Below are 21978 nucleotides of genomic sequence, written 5' to 3'. Positions count from 1 at the left end.
TGGGGTATGAGATACTGTGGTAAAATCAGAGAATGTAAGATACAGTTTACCCCACCCCATCTGTGTTAAGTTGCCTTGGATGCATTATCTCATTAATTCTTCACAGCAACCCTATCCAATCATCATTTTACAGATTAGGAATTTAAAACTTAGCCAGCCACACAGCTAGAAAGTAGTGAAGTTTTAATTTATGTTTGGATTTAGGCTTGTATGACTTCAGAACCCATGTTCACTAATCACTGGGGGTAGGAACGAGGGAATAGATAGGCATTTGCACGTACATAGAATCTCATTATGAGGAAACAGCAGACAAACCCAAACTAACATTCTATAAAATAACTAACATATTCTTCAAAAATGTCAAGATCAAGAAACACAAGACAGGGGCTTCCCTGGTGGCGCAGTGGTTGAGAATCTGCCTGCTAATGCAGGGGACACGGGTTCGAGCCCTGGTCTGGGAAGATCCCACATGCCACGGAGCAGCTGGGCCCGTGAGCCACAATTGCTGAGCCTGCGCGTCTGGAGCCTGTGCCCCGCGACGGGAGGGGCTGCGATAGAGAAAGGCCCGCGCACCGCGATGAAGAGCGGTCCCCGCACCGCGATGAAGAGTGGCCCCCGCTTGCCGCAACTGGAGAAAGCCCTCGCACGAACCGAAGACCCAACACAGCCAAAAATAAATAAATAAATAAAATAAATAAGAAGAAACACAAGACAGGTTGACTGAGAAACTATTCTAGATTAAAGGAGACTAAAGATGCATGACATCTAAATGCAATCAATGTGTGATTGATTGTGGGTTTGATTTGGAAGCAGGAAAAAAAAAACTTCATAAAGGACATCACTGAGGTATTTGATAAAATTTGAATGTAGACTGGGTTAGATAGTAGTGTTTATCAATATTATATAACCGTGACTATATACGAAAATTTCTTGTCTTTAGGAAATATACACTAAAATTTTTAGGATAAAAGGCATGACATTCCCTATTTACTCTCACGTGGTTGTGAGAGAGAGAGAATGACAAAGCAAATGTGGCAAAGTATAAATAATTGAATAAATGGTGAATCTGGGGAAAGAGTATAGGAAAGTCATACTTTTGTCATTTTTTTGTATACTTGAAATGATGTAATGAAAATTTTTAAATGCCTTATATTCTATAAATATGGCTAAAATTCTTCAGAAACCTTCAAAACACAACTGGGGCCAGGAGATGAGGACCATATTCTATTCATGCTTCCTCCATTGGCAAAGAACTTGCCAAACCAAGTTGAGGAGGTAAACATAGACTGTTATTCTGAAGAGGAAACATAAGTCATACTGTCAAGATGTTTTTCTTATATCTCCTTTGGGGACATACCTCTCTTTTCTTCAAAATAGTTCATTGTTTTCGCTGATATTTTTGTCCCATTTCTTTGGCCCCTCTTCGATAGTTCATATTTCTGACTTACTGACATAATCTTGGATAGAGTGCTAAATATGTTCTTTTTTTTTTTTTTTTTTAATATGTTCTTTTTAACAAAAGAATAAACTATAAAGTAGAGTAAACACTATTTTTACTAATTATTTATGTTTGTTTATTTTTATTTTTAACAGTGTATATGCCGCCTACATTCTCTCAGTTTTAGGTGGTTTTCAGTCAGCCTTGATTACATATGAGTGAACTGTGCTTTTTCGGGCATTATCAAGGGCACTCTTTTCCTTCAGTCCACCGAGCCCTGTTTACCCGTGCCTTGGCCAGAGAACAGATGTGGGCCAAATATGAAGGATGTTAAAGGTTTAAGCTCATAATTCAATATATTTTCTCTTTTTCCCAATACCTTTTCATTCTCTTTCCTTTTTTAAAAAATTGAGATATGACATATAACATTATATCAGTTTCAGATGTACAACATAATGATTTGTTATTTGTATATGTTGCAAAATGATCATTTTTATCTTTTTGTATTCCGAAAGTGCTTTTAAATGCTGATGTGATTTTTTTCAAGGTGAATAATTTGGTGTTCCTGGATTAGATAACAAGGCAGAACTGGGAATTCCTTCTGATTATAGATGGAAAGAACCCCAGGGTTAAGCACGTATTTTGGTTCTACTGACTGTGATCTGGGAGAAGGAGTCTCAGTCAAGGAGGTCCACACGTTAGTCAATAGAACAACAAAAACAAATGTCACCTCCCACTGCTGGTGATGGGGACAAGTAGCTATATATACTGTTGAATCCTCCCTCCCTCCCCCTGCTGCCACACGCACGCAGAAAGAGAGAGGGACTAAAAGGCCATCTTGCTTCAGAATAAGAACTCAGTCTCTTTATAATATGTCTCTGCATAGTAACTTTGGGTTATCGTACTATCAACACTCAGCTTTCCTTTGAGTCTGTTAAAGTTAACTTAATCATAGACTAACTTTCACATGTGGGTACTTAGTGACTATAAATAATGGTGTTTATGTTATTATATATGAATGTGAGTCAGGATTGTGAAATGGGTAAGTGCTTGGACTCTGAAGCCAGACAGACCTGGGTTTAAAACTGGCTCTGCCACTTATTACCTGTGTGGCCTTAAACAAGTTGCTCATCTTTCCTTATCTGTAAAATGGGATAAAATTCTCCTCACCAATGTGAAATAATACATGTAAAGCACTTAGTGTTATGCCTGGCATTTTTATATCTTTGATAAATGTTAGCCATTGTTAGTTATCATTGCTATTAATATTATTATCATTAGTGTAATATCAGTATCCGCTTACATTTGCTGATGTCTTCAGATTTATCACACTTTTCCCATAATCTCTCCTACTCCTGCCTTCCAGGCTGACTTCTTGTTAATTGAGGCATTTCATTTTTTAGGCGTTTCATTTTCCCCCAGGGTTCAGAGATGATCCTTGTATCCCCCTCAATCTCTTCTGTTCCCTCCACTACTTCCAAAGCCTGCTGAATGAATGGTGACAAAGTAAGAAATTCTCTTTCTTCGCCAGTTAGGACCTGACTACCTGTTCTGTCTTTTGCAAAGGGCTGAACTTTTAATCCTAGTTTCTAGAACTGTGGGCAATATTAAGCAAATGAGGCCTTACTTTCTTTTCCTCCATAAATTGGATCAGAAGTATATCAAAACCCATAAAATCCATTGCATTATCTGATGAAGTCTTCCTGCTGGATATAGCTAAAAAGATGTGATTTGGGGTCAGATGAACAAGGTCGGTCACTTCTACAGTTGTTCAAAGTACCTTACCTCTGGCTTGGTCTCTACTTAGTTACAGGGTTGTTCTAAGGATCAGATGAGGTAGGTCATGCATGTGAAAGGGCTTAATGTGTTAATATGAGGGATGATTATTGTGTATAAACAAAGACCCCAGCAACCTAAGTGATGCCAGAATTCAACCCTGGACAATAAAGATGCAATCTCCTCTCTTTCTGCCACCTCCAGAAGTTTGCAGTAAACTATTTGAGCTAGAGAGGCTAGTGACTAACTTCATGCAGTGACTACAAATCCTTTCTTCTTCCCTCATCCCCATATTCTCTTACAGAATGGTATGCCAGATTCTGAGTCAGTCTTCAGAGCTGGACTTTGGGATACAGCGTGGCAAGCAAGGTACTTAATAGGATCTGGGAGTGAGGATTAGGAAAGATTTCTTTTGTGCCGTTTTCCAGCCCCCTTCCTGGCAGCCCCTATTGATTAAATGACATTTCAAAGTCGAGTTCAGTAAGGATGAGGCCAGATATGGCTTCTGCCAAACTGGGCTGGCAGATCTGAGCAGTCAGCAGATAGCTTTTGTGTGTGTGTGTGTGTGTTTCTTGTTTCTGGACTATTAGAAATTCTTTTCTGTACAATATGAACAGCAAGCCTAGACTCGTGTGAGATCATCATCATCATCATAACCGCACTTAGGGGATGCCTGATAACACAGTACACTCCAAGCACTGGGGATTATTATGGACTGAATTGTGTCCCCCACAAATTCAAATGTTAAAATGAAGGTTCCAACCTCCAGTGCCTCAGAGTGTACTGTATTTGGAGTTAGTTGGAAATCTGACAAAATTAATCCCCATTCTCCACAACATTGCCAAAAATATATATATATATTCATCCAAAACTTCTTCTGCCCAAATCAGCGTTTTCTGAATTCAAAAGTCTTCTTATCCTTAGTCATTTCAGCCTTTGCCCTCCTTACATAAAGAAGGGCCAAGGGAAATGCTGCTTTATAACTATGCCTATTACTGCTTAATTGTGCTATCATGAATGACTTAAAAGAAACCACATTGAGAAAGCTGGGAATAGATAGATGGTGCTATTGGCAGAGCAATGGCATTGGCCTCTAATTAGACGTCCTCTAGTTGTCTTCTTCCCCTGCCAAGGAGTTTGTCATTCATTGCCACACTCTTGTCTTTTTATTGGACGTATTAAGGTGTTTCCCCCATCTTAATCTCTAGGTTATCAAGAACCCCTTAGAAAGCAAGTGCCATTGCATACTTTGTTCCTGCCTAACTAATGGTATTGCCTAAATGAGCTACTCTGGATGAGGTGGGGTTTTCTGTTTGTTTTTGTTTTTTAATCTTCTCTATTCCTTTCATGTAAATATATTTTAGTTTGTTTGTCAGAGTTGTTTGCAAATGAGTTTGCTCTGGAATGCACCTCATCAGGAATGATGAAGGGCCCCAATGTGAACTTCAAACTAAAATTAGCAACACTCTCTTTCTCATGTGCTAAAGAGTTTTGTCATTTGGTTTCTCTAAAATTTAAGTGAAAATTTCTCCTTCCTTCAGCGTGATTTGCCTTTTCAGCTGTTTAGCAGTTGTTGCTCTGGTTCTTTGTCTGTTGTCACATGGAAGCTAGTTCTACTTAGCCAAAATTCTGTATTATTTCCTAAAGATCAAACCAGAGCACCTAAAACTAGTTTTTTACCCAAATATTTTTCAGCCACAGTTTTTCAAAATACAGAAAATCTTAACAGCTAAATATTAAATCCTGCTGAAAATGAAAAGTTGTAAAATGAAGTAGAGCACAGTATTTTGTAGGAATCAGCCAATGATCTAATTGTATTGAGCTTTTAGTGTTTACATAACTTGGCTCCATTTTATTTTCCTTTTTGGGTATTTCTAAAATACTAAATGCGTCTAAGTCTTAATGCTTATGTAAATCAGTAAAAAATCGGGTATTTCTAATTAGTTCCCATTCTACTCTGTTAAATCTACACTAATCAGGTTTGAAAGTGTCCATACTGAGGGTCGGATGTAGGTGTTAGTGGGCAATGGATTGAATCAAAGAGCTGGGAATTCTGGGCTTCATGTAAGTGGGGCTAGTCTCTGGGTTTCTTTTGGTTTGAGTGGTAAAATGAAGATTGATGGTACCTTTACCTTTCACTCTACACTGAGGAGGAGCAGATATGTGTCAGGCTGCTTTGAAATCTTTGGAGGAAGAAGAATAGTGATAGTCTTGGTTTAGCAGTACAGAATTTGGCCAATGAAAGAACCACTCATTCTTGCAAGGTCAAAACTATTTTCTGCCTTTCAGAAACAAGTCAGGTTGCCTGGGCCAAAATACGTTTTCCTTTTGATCACACATTGGCAGGACAGGCATGTCCCGTTTTCTTCTAGGTCATAGCTCTAGATTTTTTCCAGCTAAGAAATATTCAACCAATAGAATCTCAGGGTCCTGTTCTTGGCCTATTCCCACTTTCTCTCTTCTTAGAAATTCAAACAGCTTTGAGTGGACAGTGTTCTTGGGATCTCATTGCCTTGTTGGGTCACAGGCCCTGAGCCTGCAGATGAAAATGAAAGCACCCCAGCAGAAGGATGTGTGTGTGTTTGTGTGTGTGTAAATTCAGCCTTTGGATTTCATTGAGATTATCTTGCTAATGCCCCTTTATAAGGTTCACTAGGTTTTCCTGGTGCCTAGTGACCTTGGCGATCAGGTGATTAGAAAGGTACGGGAGAGTATGGATATGGGATCTGACTAGCTTCAGATACTTCATCTGTGGATCTGTGCATCTGATACGGTTTATGTGATAAGGAGAAGGATTTGCCTTTGGTACTTTCCTGCTTTTATGTTTTGTGCCCTACCTATTCATCCCACTTCCCCCAGTCCCTCTTAATAGTAGGTACCCTATGTTTTAGGGCAGGCTACTTGGGTTCATCCTTTCTGGAGGAAAATAAATCTCTTGATTTAAGTTGTAGAAAGCTGTTAATGACTTTTTTGTATTACCTCTCCTGGGAGTATTTCTGTTTTAAAGACATTATCTAGGCTGAGAACAGTAGTCCTGGTTACTAAAGGAAGGGAAATATTTGGAATAAGAAGACCTTTCTGGCTTAAATTGCCACCATATGGGTATGATTTTCGAAAGTAGTTATGTGAAGTCACAGTTAAAGTTCCTCTAAGTTCCTTTTCTATAAAACTTTTTGCAGAGCTGCTGTGATTTAGTCATACTAACCAGTTTAAATTTCACTTCCTTTTCCCATCTTGTAGAAATACTTAAAAGATGGACCAAAAGGGAGGAGGAAGTCAAGCAGCAGAGACCCAGATAATAGGTTTCTGAATAATGAAGATCTGATGTTATTTTATTTAAAAACTTTGCCACTTTATATAAAACCTGTGTGTGCCACTTGGAAGGTTGAAGTTAGGTGCCTTAGATTTGTTTAGCAGTAACTTATATCTGTGGTGGATCTGAAACTCCCTGGATACCTAATGTCTGTTTTCTCCCTTGAGTTTCTAGTTAACTGATTAAAAATTCATGTTTTCTCATAAAGTTTATCTTTAATGTAATAAGAATTTGTGAGAGTGGGGACTTTTTAATTTTTTTAAGCACTTTAAACTCCTATTGTCAGGTTGTCCTCACAAAAGTGTTTTGAAATGCCTGAATGACATCACCAGAAAACTCAGTAATTGTTATCCAGTTATGGTTAATGCTTTTATACTACACTGGTAATACTCTCTCTTCTTCTAGGAGATTGGAGGAATATGGATAAATACTTCCTCTAGAAGCTGCTGCAGCTCTGAAAGTACCATGTCTTAGTCCCACATATGGTCTTAGCACATTATGGACATCTGTTGAGTTTTGGGGTGAATCATTTTAATTTAGTTGCTTGGTCATTAAGTTTCAGTCGTAGCTTCCAAAAGAGTCTGATTTTAGTATTTTCTGATCTTCAGTAGCATAATTTGCTTTGTGATTTACAGTATAATTTTTTTTTCCTTTTGGAAAATTGCTTTATCATGCTTTTTACACAGTAGATGTAGGACTTGTCAGCTATTATATTTGAAATGAGGATTTCCTCAGGATCAAAAATGGCCTGAGTAAGGACCATTGGTTGTAATTATGTATTGCTAAAAATGTTTGTCGAAAGATTAAAAAACATTATAAATCACAAGTTTTCTTTTGGAAAGTATTGTTTTAAGCTACAGCATAAGCTATCCATTGCTTTAGATATAGGGTATAAGAACAGGTTGTAGAGATGAGGCCATGTGTCTGGTATCAAGACCCTTGATGCAAATTCTTTATGAAATGTCATCTCGCACAGTTGTTGTTACTATTGTTCTTTTTCTTCTTTTTTAATATCAAAATGCTGTTATAATTTTAATATCAAATGATAATAGAAAAAATTAAATACTGGTTCTGGTTCATACTATCATATTTATCACTTAGAGGGCAGCCTTTCTGCCAACTTAGGCATGATAAAAATTCTTGCTGTGCTCATCTTTGGAGTTTGTATTTGGTGATTATGTACTTTCACAGTCTGAAGAAACTCATGTTTATACTGAAGTAGTGATTGAGGCCAGAAGTAAAGTAGGAAATAAAGAAATGATACCCTCACATAGAAAATACTGGAAATGGCAGAGGAGAAGGAGTTGGGGATAAGAGAATAAATATCCTGACCTCTCTCTTCTCTTGTCAGAACCCAACTGTAAGCCAGAGAACAAAGGAATGACACAATCGTATAGGACCTGGAACAAGGTAGAGAAAGGTGGAGAATGGCTATGAAAAGACAAGTGGAGAATAATCAGCACAGTTTTCAGGGAACTATAAAATTTTAATTTTGGATAAGTGGTCCCTTATGAAGTAACTTGGAGGATTCTTTGCCACAGAGAAGCTATTTTGAGGTCTCCTGAAAGAGTTAGGGAGCAGTATTGATATAATTCTGAGAAAGCTGCAGAAAGTATGGGATTGAGTGGCGAACACAGATTTACTTATGAAGCTGTTTTAAACTTTTCTGGTGGGCAATATTCAAAGCCTTTGGGTATCTTATTTATTATGTAATTGATCTTCAGGACACTATTGCCAATTTTGACCTTTGCCATATGTTCTCTTTCTCTCTCCAGAAGACACAAAGTGGCAGAGCTGCAGCTCAGAGGGTTAATTTAAGTTTAGGAAAGGACAGCCCAAACAGAGGGATAGGCTTCGTGGCTAAAAGTTTGTGCTCAGCCAAGAGTCCCTTTGTGTCAATAAATGAAGCCAAAAGAAAAATTGGAATAGCCTTATGAAAGCTGGTCACCTGTATGTGGCCTTCTGAATCAGTATTGGTTAGCAGGATCCTAAGGCATCCTTTCCCACTCTCATCCTCCATCCCACAACTTTAGAATTTTTAAGAGACCACAACATGTTAGAATTTGCCAAAGTTGTATTCTAATGCTAAATATGACCAATAATTTGGGGATAAAGCTTTGTGGAAACTTTGCATGGGAAATAATACAGAAGATAGGCTATAAGATTTCTATTTTTTCTTATGTTCAATTTATTCTAAATGGTTCTATTTAGGTATTTATTAAGTCATAGTCCTTTTTATTTTCTATTTTTAGCATTTTGTCACTGTAGTATTGTTTTGCCAAAGAATTGGTCAGGGTATGCTTCTGGACCTAGATAAGGAAGTCATTTAAATGGACAGTACACACAGAGAGGTTATTTAATAGTATGTAGATGGAGAAACCAAACACTTGCTTAATAACTGCCTTCAATTTTTATATAAAATAATCAGTTATACTCTCTGACCCTGTTGGGAAACGAGTTTAAGCTAAAACATTAAAGATTTAGGTTTGACAAGTAAGAGTTTCCTGAAGAATGTCAGAGTGGTTACCTGGGAAAGGAGTTCCTTAGGAACATGTAAGATGTCCTTCTCTAGAAGTCATTAAAAGCTAGCTTGGTTTTTTTGTTGTTAGTTTGGAGAGGGTGGCCTCTCAAAGATCTCTTCTTAGTATTTTATGAATTTTTAGCTTTTGTACTTGGAAAGAATATTTGAATATTTTACCTTTGCTTTCTTTTCTAATTTGGAATAGTTACTTAAACTCTTGAATTTAGTACATGGCCATACTCACTGTGATCACAAAGTACATATTCTTAATAATGATGCACCTGCTTATTCACCTGCTAACCATTTTCTGGCTCTATCCCATGATGTATCTACACTCTGCTAAGAAGCAGGTTCTAACTCTTGACTCAGATATTTAAATACAGAAATTTAGTCTTATCATCGCTCATTATGACCAGATCAAGATGGATGACTTTGAGAAAAAAATCAAGTGTTTCAGATTGCTCTTGTACCTTCTGCATCTGGCTTGAAAAGCATCACCTGCATTTCTAAAGATATTTTCAAGTGTTTTAGATGTATTTTCTGTAGGGTGCCCCAACCAGACGCAAAATTTGAACAAAGCTCCATGTGTTAAACCCCAGTTTAAAGGCCCCTGAATTCCTCATAAAATATTTTGATGACATAACTAGATGGAGCTAGGCCTTGATAATACAGTTTCAGGTAAAGTGTCTCTTCAAGAGTCATGTATGGTTACATGTGTCTTTCTAAGGCTGTTAGGGTGCATTGTTTCCAGGGGAGGGAGTTGAAGGTTGGGAGTGTGTGGAAAATATTTGTTTAACTTTGGACTCTGTTTAGCCTGCTTTTTCTCTCTAGTATTCGATTACCCTTAAAAGTAAACCAAGCTTCATTAATACTTAGAGGTCCAATCAAAGATAATTTGAATACTGAAACTTATAACAAATTAATGACTTTCAGTCAAAAAAGATCCTGGCTATTTATTAATAAACTTTGCTCAGATTTTCCTATCTCTATGAACATTGTCCTTAATAGGCTCTTCCCATATAAATGGAAAACGAGGTGATTTATTATTGTAACTGACTTTATCTCACTGAGGAGAAACATGGATTACATCATCTTTTCTGCCAGTTTCCTAAATATATATGTTAGACTCTGGTAATTCTTAGTTTCTAGACCATTGTTCCAAAGGCCAAATATTTTTAAGTGTTTTAAAGTCAGGCTAAAGAGCTCAATAAAACTGAATGAAGAATAAGAGGCTTTCAAATCTGAGACCTGTTCTTAATTTAGCCAAGTGAAGTACCTAATTTGCCATACATTTGCTCTTATTTCCAAAAGGAGATAACCCTGCCTGTAGCTCGAACACAGGAGCAGCTTTCTTTTTTTTAAATTGGTTCTTGCTTTCGACTAAATGAAAACCTGGCAGTTTCTAAGCTCACATATGAGACTATACCCCTTTCCTATTTAAATACATGTTTGAGGAAAAAGTTCCTTGTAGCCAGGGAAAGCTGCCTTTCCTCCCTTTGAAAGACTCTCATCAGAGAGGCCCCTTCTTCCCCTCTGTACTTGTTTCTCCTGGGTGACGTTCAGACACAGCACAGCAGCTCACCCACAGCAAAGGTACTTTTACAAAATCAGATCCTGAAGGTTCTTCTAGCTGATGACAGAGTGACTCCCTCCCTCTGAAGAGGCTTATTGGTCTTCCTTTGCCTGCCACTTTGAATGGGGGTGGGAAATGCCATGTATTTAGAAAGGAAAATATAGAGAAAAGAACATTGATCTGGTGGCTGTGCCATCAACAAACAGGGATAACAGGCATGTCATTTAACATGCCTGGGACCTCAATTTCATAACCCGAAAAACAAGGTAGTTGGGTTATATGGTCTCTAAGAATTCATACTGCTCTAAAATTACATGGTTATTGTTCTTTGGGATCTTGAATATGGTCACTCTTAAAATCGTATACTTTTCCCTTGTCTCAGGACAGTGTGGACCTAGGATTTGTCCAGTGTACATGAAATTTCTGTCACCACACTTCAAAGGCCTTTTTCTTTGATTTCTACCTAATTTGGGGTTGATTGATCCTAACAGTTATTGAGAGGAATGTATTTGAGGGAAATCTTGGGAGAGTTGGCTTGTAGCAAGTAGCAAGTAGAAGGGCCTCAGAAATGTTTAAGGCTGTTTCAAGATCTGGTTATCTTTCAATTATCTGGTTGATGTTTCCCAAGCAACTTGTTCACAGCTTGTCACAGTTTCTAGTATAACCACTAAATCCAAGGTAGCCCAATTCCCAGGCAAACACAGAGCCAATCTAAATCCTCCTTCCATTGTTTTTATTACAGGGTGCTATGGAGACAGCATGGACTTTGGAGTCAGCCAGAGCTGGCAGTTCACAATCTGACTCTGCCTTTTTCTGATTTTGTGATACAGGTTAACCTCCCTGTGTCTCAGAGTCATCATCTATAAAACAGCAATACTTAAGTACTTACCTTAAAAATTATTATGGGATTAAATGTGATGACAGACAAGAAAAGCTTCTCATGTGCCTCTTAAAGAGAACAGCAGACATTTGTATACCTCTTTAGCATTTATGAAACACCTCATAGAAGTAGTTTCATTTAGGGTGTTGTGTGGGTAAAAATATCATTTAGGTATTGAGGCCTGAGTCAGGCTTGCTGGGTAGGGGCCCTGGGCTTTGGAGCTAGATCACACCAGATCCAGAGCCTTGGCTATCTTGAGGGTCTTGTCTAAAATATCCTTTTATATTTTCCAGGAATCTGAATTTCTGTGTTTGGAGTTTGATGAGGTCAAGGTCACCCAAGTCCTGAAGAAGCTCTCGGAGGTAGAAGAAAGTATCAGCACACTGATGCAGCCAGCCTAGCTGAAGATGGAGCTGTTGAGGCAAAGGTGTTCATGATCCCTCCCCAGGGATCTGCTTTTTTTTAAAAAAATCTTATTCCCCCAATAGTATTAAATCCTCAAGTTCAAATCTTGCCTGCCTCAGCTTGCGGCGATTTCTTTCTCTCTTCCTTTCATTTACTCTTATAGTTGATCTACTGCAGAAGTTCTTATACTTCAGCATACAAAGGCACTCATAAAAGCATTTTTTTAAAAAAAAGACCTTAAGGACCCTATCCGCAGAGACTTGGATTCAGTAGGACTGGGGTGGGATCAGCTTTAGAAACCCTTGCTATGGTGGCTTATTCCTGGGTAGGATTATAGGAATTTATACATGATAAATCATGCAAGAATTAGAAAAGGGGGAGAAAACATTTTACTCATGCAAATACAAGGCTGACCAAATATGGCCTGAGCTGAGGCCTAGAGGAGCCTGCCTAACCTAGAAGAGGTTTACTGACCTTAGTAAGATATGAGATGCTTCTAGAACTGATTGAGGTATTTGTATTAGTTCTGCCTAAATCGGGGGGTGGGTGCTGGTTTGATCTGAGCTACTGAGAAACTTGGGCTTTTCTGGAACCTAGAACTAAATTGGCCTCATCATAAAGGGTCTCCCTTCACTTATCTCAAGTCAGGATTGTGGGAAGGGAAAATGTCTCTTGAAGTGATGGGAGTTCTTTACCTCAGAAAATTTTACCGAAGTCATCAAATAAAACTTCTTCAAGACAATTTCTTCAAGAAAACTAACATAAAAACTAGGTCCTGGGACTTCCCTGGTGGCGCGGTGGTTAAGGATCCGCCTGCCAACGCAGGGAACACAGGTACAAGCCCTGGTCCAGGAAGATCCCACATGCCGCAGAGCAACTAAGCCTGTGCGCCACAACTACTGAGCCTGTGCTCTAGAGCCCTCGAGCCACAACTACTGAAGCCCGCGCCCCTAGAGCCCTTGCTCTGCAACAAAGAGAAGCCACCGCAATGAGAAGCCTGCACACCGGAACAAAGAGTAGCCCCCGCTTGCCATAACTAGAAAAAGCCCGCATGCAGCAACGAAGACCCAACATAGCCAATAAATAAATAAACAGACAAACAAACAAACAAACTAGGTCCTGGTAGAGAAGTTATACCAAACACCAAGAATATTCTAAGAGGAGGAACTGTCAACTAAGTACATTGAGGCTATGGTCCTTGTTGAACAGGTTTTGTCATCTGACACTGATAACATTTAGAAACTTCAGTTGCCTTTGGGATGTAATGTGTCCCAAAAATGTAGTGCTCTTGGTCTGTGGTTACAGCATATGTCAGTTCTAATGAGTTTATTCAGGGCAGTAATAATTCCTCTTCTGTTAAGCATTTTCTCCTAAATCAGTTTAAAGACATTTTAGGAGTTTTTCCAAAACCCAAGCAGAAAATTTGGCTTCCTCCCTGATTAAAACCATCCCAGCAGTTAGCAGACAATGACCAGAAAGTTTTAAATGTAGCCCCTGTGGACCCTTCAGAAAACATCTTGAAACAGTATGGTAAATAGATTCAGAAAAGGCGCGTGGTTTGGCGAAAGAACTATTAAAACTTGCTTTCTGTTCTCAGGGCTACTGTCACGTGATCCAGGAGAATTTAGATAATGTCTCCTGCTGTAAAATGGAGGAAAAGAATATCTCATCAGATAATGGGATTCCAGATGTCACTGAAAGTAAGAACTGTAGCTACCATGTTAGTATTGAGTCACATTTCCAATGAAAGTCTATGGAAGCCTTAAGGAACAGTCCATGGGCCCACAGGGCGAGGCCATCATTGTTGTGGTTTGAAGCTCTATTTAGATCATTCTGTGAAAGTAATAGCCACAAAAGTGGACATGGGCTTTTTTATTATATCCCCAAACCCTAGGTCATTAGTAAAACTGTTAATGTATACTGAATTTTTCAGAATAATAATAATAATAATGAAATGGTTGCTGAAGGTGGGCCCCACATTTAACACTAAACACTTTTGAATGCAAGTGGTTTCAGACAGGGTATGTTTGCGTGTGTTTTATGTTTACTGGTGATGTTTTACTTTCTGATTGCCAAAGGAGTATTATGTTTATTATAGTCTATTGTGAAAATATAGCACTCACTAAGAAGAGTTAAATGACCCATCAACCTAATATACAGAGATAACAAAAAGAAGGCTAGGACTAGAAGAAGAGTTGAGTTTCCCTGCATAAATTCCTGGAAGTAGAGCACATGCGTTTTTTGGGGTTTTATTATTTTTTTTTATTGAGGTATAGTTGATGTACAGAGCACACAGTTTTTAAGACTTTGATAAACATTACAAATTGCTCTCCAAAAAGGTTAATATCAGTTTGTATTACCTCTAAGAAAGTATGTGACTAAATCATTCCCTTTCGTGCCTATTGGATATTATCTGGTTTTTGTATTTTCTCGTACTGACCTGTTTTTGTAAATTTTTGCAAGGGGGACTTACTTATACTAGGACATCTTCCTGGGGATAGTGCAAGCATGGAGAAAGGACCAGGAAAGGAGAAAACTGGCATAAGGGTCCCAGCAGACCCCACTAGGTTTCCTACCTCTATAATCCTAGGTTGAAACCACATTATTTTGAGTTCAGGAAATGTGGAGCAAAATAAAAATAATCCTCAGCCTGAATTGGGCCTTGTAGAAATTATCCCTGCTTCAACCATAAGCACTGTAACTTCAGTCTGTTTAGAAACAGTACAGACAAGCCAAATGTTGCTTTCAAAATAAAGTCAGAAAGAATCTCCAGACTTTAGCAGTTTCATGCTGATAGGGAGCAAAGGATTTGGCCTTATTCTCAGGACTGCCTTTTCTTGGAAGCTCTGGTTCCTATCAGCTTCATCAGTGGAGGCTTAAATTCGACTATTATAGCCTCCTCTTTCCTTTGTATAACCTCTCTTCCCCCAGTCTTACTTTAACCATGATTCAAAAGGAATTTCAGCATTTTAAGGTTTAGTTTAACTTAGTCTTTCCCAAATGCAAGCAGGTGGTGAAAAGCAAACGATCACATTGAGTATCTGAAATCTTAAATAGCTGACATTGTGTCAAGCTAGTAGTTACTGAAGTTCTTTTTTTAGACCTGAGTGAAAATGTGGAAAACAGAATATAATAGAAATTAAAGGAAAATAAATGTTAAACAGATGTTAGAAAATATTGTTTTCTGAAGTACACAATAAATATCCAGACCAGTGAAGGGACAAGGATATAGAAGGAGGCCTTCTGGAGTCAGCTCAGAAATGATTTGATATTTTTCTAAAAAGAACAGGATGCTGGAAAAGATGGGCCTTTGTGAGACAGTTGCCACCTTATAATTCTTAACTGTCCAACTTCCCAGCCAAGTTTTTCAAATATTTTAGATGGTGATTTAGCCAGCAGAAGGGAAAACGTAAATAGAACATAATTAGTTTGCGTTTAACTCTAGTTGCAAAGTGTACAGTTTTTTACATCAAAATTGAGAAATAGCAATTTTTATCTAAGTGCAGTCAGTGCTCCCTTATCTGGGGACAGCCATAAACGTCTCTTACCACATCACAACTACATGCCGTGCTCACTAGCTTTTGTTGCAGAGGAACCTGCCTCGGCCTGCTTCCTGTCAGATAAATGGTGCCAACTGACATAACTTACAAGTTTAGTACATATATTTTCAGAATAAAATACTAAGCCTGTACATGAGAAGATAGTAAAATATGGGTATTTACATCTTTTACTCACCAAGCACTGTAAGTAGGCCTTTTGTTTCTCTCTTACCTGCTCTTGGCTAGTTTTCTGTTTCCTGCTAGTGTTAGGGTTTCAAGTTCTGTTGATTTACAGGATGGAGGTGCGGGAGAAATGGGAAGGGGGGAAATATGGGTTTGATTGCACAAGTGGAATAAGAGATTAAACTACTAGTTTAAAAGGAATTTAGGCTGAATAATGAAAATAGTTAAAATCCTTAATGCTGCTATTATACTGTTTTTACATTAAAGAAATAAAAATAAATTTGGGAATTTTATATGATTCATATTCTGGCTATTTTTAGAACCATGGCTAAAATTTGGCACTGATCTCAGAATGACTGATTTGGAGGCTTTTGTAGAAGCTATTTTATCATCTTGTCAAAATGGGGAAACATCTGGACAGACAGGGCAGAGGACTTGTACAAGGCCGTCATCAGGAAGAGACCTTAGGGTACTGTCTTCCATCTCTATGTTCTACCTGCCAGACTCACCAAAAGAATAAAATGTGCTTGTAAAAAATACCTATGTCCTAGCTCATTGTGTTTAGATGATGATAATTTTTCCAGTGATGATTTTTGTATGGAGATATGACCTTGAGGGCTGTGAGGTCCTGTGTCACTTGCAACCTGCATCCACATTAGACCTGTCTCTGTGCTGAGGCTGCTAATGTCCTTTGTAGAGCCTGATGCTGTTTCGTATTACCTTGGCCTCACTCAGTGCCACCCATCTCTAGGACAATGTGCAAGATGAGTCTGCTGTCACATGGGGCTTCCTGGCTGTCCACAGTACCCAGACAGGCAGCAGAATATCCTTATCCTTGCTGGACAACCATGACCCAAGCTTACTAAATACAGCATAACTCTTGTTCATTAATTCATTATAACAATGTCTATAGTGAATTCTGTAGCAGTCACTTCCTCACTGTTACGGTTTTCTCAACATGGTCTACCCACAGTGCAGTAGAACAGAAGTCAGATTTTTTTTTTTTTTTACATTTTAATTATAAAAGTAACACATGTTGGGAATTCCCTGGCTGTCCTGTGGTTAGGACTCCACACTTCCACTGCAAGGGGCACAGGTTCGATCCCTGGTCAGGAAACTAAGATCCCATAAGCCGCATGGTGCAGCCAAAAAAAAAAGTAAAACACGTGCTCATTAAAAATTATTAAAGATTATTTAATTTTTAAATCAGTATAGAATTGTATGGAATCAGTCTTCCTTGCCTTTTGCTTTTAAAAAAAAGTCTCTCTCCCCTGAAGTAGTTGCTATTAACAGTCTGGAAGGTGTGTTTCCTTCCAGACACTTTCTAGGCACATCAAAGTAAGGGGGTATATACATACATACATACACACACATACACTATATCTATATCCATATATATGTTGATATAGTTATATGTTCAAGTATACCTTCAAAGCATCATTTTAGTGGTTCTTAACTTTTAGATGATACTTTATGTCTTAAAGAATCCAATGAAAGCTATGGTTTCTCTTTCCCAGAAAAAAGACATGCACATATTCACTGAATTTTTCATTCAGTGTCAGGAGTTTCATGAATTCCCAGAAAGCAATCTGCCACCACCTCTACCAATCCCCTAAGGTTTATGGAGCCAGGGGCAACCAAGAAAATAGCAACAATTGGGCTTCCCTGGTGGCGCAGTGGTTGAGAATCTGCCTGCTAATGCAGGGGACACGGGTTCGAGCCCTGGTCTGGGAAGATCCCACATGCCGCGGAGCGGCTGGGCCCGTGAGCCACAATTACTGAGCATGCGCGTCTGGAGCCTGTGCTCTGCAACAGGAGAGGCCGCGGTAGTGAGAGGCCCGCGCACCGTGATGAAGAGTGGCCCCCGCTTGCCACAACTGGAGAAAGCCCTAGCACAGAAACGAAGACCCAACATAGCAATCAATCAATCAATCAATTAATCAATAAAAAAAAATAAATAAATAAAAATAGCAACAATTTGTAGTGGATTTGGAAAGGATTATTATTTACAGCAGAAACCTAATGAATCCGTATACTCAGGGTGCTCTTAGTTGAATTTTCTGGTCAACAGAGTTTATCACAAAATTTTTTTTTTTTTTTAATTTTTATTTATTTTTTCTTTATGGCTGTATCGGGTCTTCGTTTCTGTGCGAGGGCTTTCTCTAGTTGTGGCAAGCGGGGGCCACTCTTCATCGCAGTGCGCGGGCCTCTCACTACCGCGGCCTCTCTTGTTGCGGAGCACAGGCTCCAGACGCGCAGGCTCAGTAGTTGTGGCTCACGGGCCTAGTTGCTCCGCGGCATGTGGGATCCTCCCAGACCAGGGCTCGAACCCGTGTCCCCTGCATTGGCAGGTGGATTCTCAACCACTGCGCCACCAGGGAAGCCCCCCACAAAATTTTTTTAAATTACAAAACTTTGAATTAAAAACGTTATAAAAAGTCTCAGTTCACTCCCCTCCGTGACAGACAAGGATCCCTCAATACTCCATTCTCATCCCTTTGTGCCTGCTGAACTTTCACAACTGCCATCACAGCGCCTAAGCATTTTAGTACATCTCTTTGTCTGCACATGTCTCCCCCCACCCCTACCCCCCCCATGGCTGTGAGCTCCTTAAGGAGAGGGACCTTATCTCATCATCTTTGTATGCTTCCCCTTCCCCCTGCCTACAAAAGTCTCCACAATTGTGCATGAGATGAATGAGCATCAGAGGTGTGATAATTGAGTTGAGTATTAATCAAATCCAGTGGTTCCGTTTAGTAGGGAAAAAGAAAGCATTAGAGTCAGAGAGATGAAGGTTTCAATCACAGCTCTGCATAGGCCTGACTGTGGGACCTCAGGTGAGTTTAGTTTTCTCATCTGAAAAATAGGGCTGATTTTTTTTTTTAAGGGATGATAAATCGAATTAACAGGATTAGATACTATAGGATAAATAAGATTTAGGAGATAGTCTAAAAGACATCTTTTAGAGACCTAAGAGCTCTTTGCCAGGGTCAAATCCTGGCTCTTTTATTTACAAGTTGTGCAAACTAGGGCAACTTATTTAACATCTCTTTGCCTCAGTTTCTTCATTTGTAAAAATAGGATGATAATACAATAATACCTACCTCCGTTGGCATACTGGGAGAATAAAATGAGTTAATATGTAGAAAGCACCTGGGATAATATCTGCACAGAGTTGGCACATATAAATGTTTGCTGTTGCTATTTTTATTATCATTATTACTACTGTTAGGAACTGTCTTCTTAGGAAGCTAAAACCAGTAACCATGAAGCAGTTTACAAGCATTTCAGGTCAGTGGCCAATTAAGTGCTAAATTGAATGGTACAAACACAATTGCTATGAGAGTTTCAGCAAAGAAAAAGGTCAGAGGGGGCTGGAGTCATCCGGAAAGGTTTATAAGCCAAAGCTTTTTAAAATCAGGTGAACTTGTGAAGATAGAGGGGTATGTTTTTGGATCTGGAAGTGGAAAGGGAACACGTTTCCAGGAATGGGTAGGGTCACTCCTCTTCATGGAAGGGGCCTGCCTTTTCTCTTGGTGGACGTTTACAATTCCGAATCTTATCCGGCTCACAATCTGGGGCTCAGGTTCTAGGTGATGAGTTGTCGTAAATGGAGAGCTGAGAAAAGGGAGACTAATGCAGTTGTGTTCCCGTGGAAGACAAACAAAGCTAAACGTAGCTGGAGTCAGAGAATCTGTGACTGCTAACAGATGTAGGACTGTGCAACTAAACAAACCCCAAGGCTTACTCCCTCCCTGAGGAGGTGAGGCCACAAGCAGTTTCTGTAGCATCCCTGGTGGAACTCTGGGCCCATTCTGGCTCGATTGAGAAGGAAGGTGAAGTCTGTTGTTCTTTCAAGGGTCGCTTACCTGCCTCCTGCAGAGAATCCCCAGGGCCTAGATTCTGGAAAGGGAAGGGAAAGCAAGGAGAACATAAAAAACAACCTTTGTCTTAGCCCATGAGATTCACGTTCATGCCCCGCAAGCACTTTGCAGGAAGGAATGAGTGTTTGTTTTTTTGGCTGCGTTGGGTCTTCGTTGCTGCACGCGGGCTTTCTCTAGTTGTGGTGAGCAGGAGCTACTCTTCGTTGTGGTGCGCAGGCTTCTCATTGTGGTGGCTTCTCTTGTTGCGGAGCATGGGCTCTAGGCACGTGGGCTTCGGTAGTTGTGGTACGTGGGCTCAGAAGTTGTGGCTCACGGGCTCTAGAACGCAGGCTTAGTAGTTGTGGCGCATGGGCTTAGTTGCTCTGCGGCATGTGGGATCTTCCCGGACCAGGGCTCGAACCCATGTCCCCTGCATTGGCAAGCGGATTCTTAACCACTGAGCCACCAAGGAAGCCCGGAATGAGTGTTCTTTAAAAAAAATAAATTCTTACCTGCTCTTTCCCACAGAGCAGAGTTCAGTTGTGGCGACTTAACAGGGGTGAAGGTTGTTACTCTGCAAAACTGAACTTTGCCCAGAGAGTTTGTATTTGCTGTCAACCAACAGCCAAAGAATGGCCCAGGAAGGCAGACGGGCCAGGTAACATTCACTGTTCCCTGGAGCCCCAGCCTAACCTGGAGTGGCCGGCCCAGGTAGGGGCTAGAGGTGAGGTGCCAAATCCTCTGGGCACTGAAGGTCCACCTGGCTTTGGACCTCATAGACCAAGGAGGTGCCTTTCCCCAGATCCCCTCTGAGGTGGAAGAAAGCAAATCACTTCATAAATTACTTACTGTATGATCCATTAAACCATAGATGTAACCATTTGCTGATTAGTGTACCACCACTTTAAATATGGTCTATAGGGAATTTAGAGAAAAATCTTTTCCTCCAGTATCAGGAAGTAAGTAAAATAAATAATAAATAAGTAAATAATAACTAACCAGATAATTGGAGTAGAGGAGTATCCAGTGGGCAAGTTATCAGACCCACCCAATTCCCTTGCTGAGACAGGTGGAAAAAAGCTGATCTTTCTTTGCATCTATGCTTATGTATGTAATTTTAGTAAATGGGGAGGAGTAAGGCAAAAGTTTAACAAACAGTCCCCTTTCCTCTCCCTGTACACATAGGGAGCTGTTGAATAAAAAGAAGGGAATTTGATTCTAAAGTTCCCTGAAGAGCTGGAGAAATCTCCTCACGGGGGACCTGACCCTGGGAGAATCAACTTGCAGCCCCTGGGGGCAAGCAGCCGGAGAATCACTGCTGGAGGGGCGAGACCCAGCTAGTCCCTGTTGCCCTGCATGAGCCTCCGGGAAGAAGTGGTTGCTGCATAACAGCAGGGCCGTTCTTTGTAGATGGAACACCACACCTAGTTTTGTACCTGGAAGCTTAGCCAATTAATAAACCTCTTAACTGTGGTTTGTTAAGGAGCTGGTTTGGGGAGACAACGAGGGATTAAACTCTTATCTTTTCCTTCCATTTTGTCTTATCCTTGTCCTGGAAAAGGACTGAAGATTGCTGGTGACTTGTTCCATTTCTCACCCTTATTTTGCCAGGTGCTAATCACCCAGTCAGAATTAAGCACATGCTTCCAGCTAAGATTTTGAGAGATTTAAAATGTTTCAACTGTCAAAAGTATCACCACAGTCTTAGGAAAAATCAGGACTTTTGTAGGATTTCTGTGCTTTCATAGATTTTTTTGTTTTTTTCAGTTTTTTTTAAATTATAAGTACAAAGAAGGGAGGAGACTCATAATCTTTTTTCAGGGACTGTTAAGGGTCTTAATCAGGCCTGATATTCCACAGAGTTTCCAGGGTGCCCTGTGGGAGTATAGGGCTGCCCAAGAGGCCCAGGCCACTGGAAGAGGGATTGATTATATTTCAGGGTTAAGAGGGTACCTCCCGGGCTTCCCTGGTGGCGCAGTGGTTGAGAGTCTGCCTGCTAATGCAGGGGACACGGGTTCGAGCCCTGGTCTGGGAAGATCCCACATGCCACGGAGCACCTGGGCCCGTGAGCCACAACTACTGAGCCTGCGCGTCTGGAGCCTGTGCCCCGCAACGGGAGGGGCCGCGATAGTGAAAGGCCCGCGCACCGCGATGAAGAGCGGTCCCCGCACCGCGATGAAGAGTGGCCCCCACTTGCCGCAACTAGAGAAAGCCCTCGCACGAACCGAAGACCCAACACAGCCAAAAATAAATAAATAAATAAATAAAGTAGCTATAAAGAGGGTACCTCCCATTCCAGGAGCTCAGAACATGGACCTTGGCCTTTTGGGTGGAAGTGTATGGACATTCCTGTCTTCAAGGAGCTGTTTTGGTTTCGTTTTAACTTTATGCAAATAATACATGGATACATTGTCCTTGAGAAGCATTTAAACCTTATAATTAAGGCTAAAGTCCCCTGTGACCAATACCGTCCATTTACCATCTGCT

At 40.1% G+C, this 21978-nt stretch overlaps 1 protein-coding gene across 1 annotated transcript in view; it reads left to right on the top strand.

Moving 5' to 3' along the window:
- The window catches only part of COMMD1 (copper metabolism domain containing 1), a 147880-nt gene extending 135866 nt beyond the window's left edge, over positions 1 to 12014 (top strand). The window contains exon 3 of the mRNA XM_007189711.3: positions 11795 to 12014. Coding sequence (XP_007189773.1) covers positions 11795 to 11902 — 108 coding nt within the window. The 3' untranslated portion in view covers positions 11903 to 12014. The remainder of the gene's footprint in view (positions 1 to 11794) is intronic.
- Positions 12015 to 21978: the final 9964 nt, after the last annotated feature.

This window comes from Balaenoptera acutorostrata, chromosome 12, assembly GCF_949987535.1.
Source record: "Balaenoptera acutorostrata chromosome 12, mBalAcu1.1, whole genome shotgun sequence".
NCBI classification, from domain to species: Eukaryota; Metazoa; Chordata; class Mammalia; order Artiodactyla; family Balaenopteridae; genus Balaenoptera; species Balaenoptera acutorostrata.
This window is presented reverse-complemented; position numbering and strand designations above follow the sequence as displayed.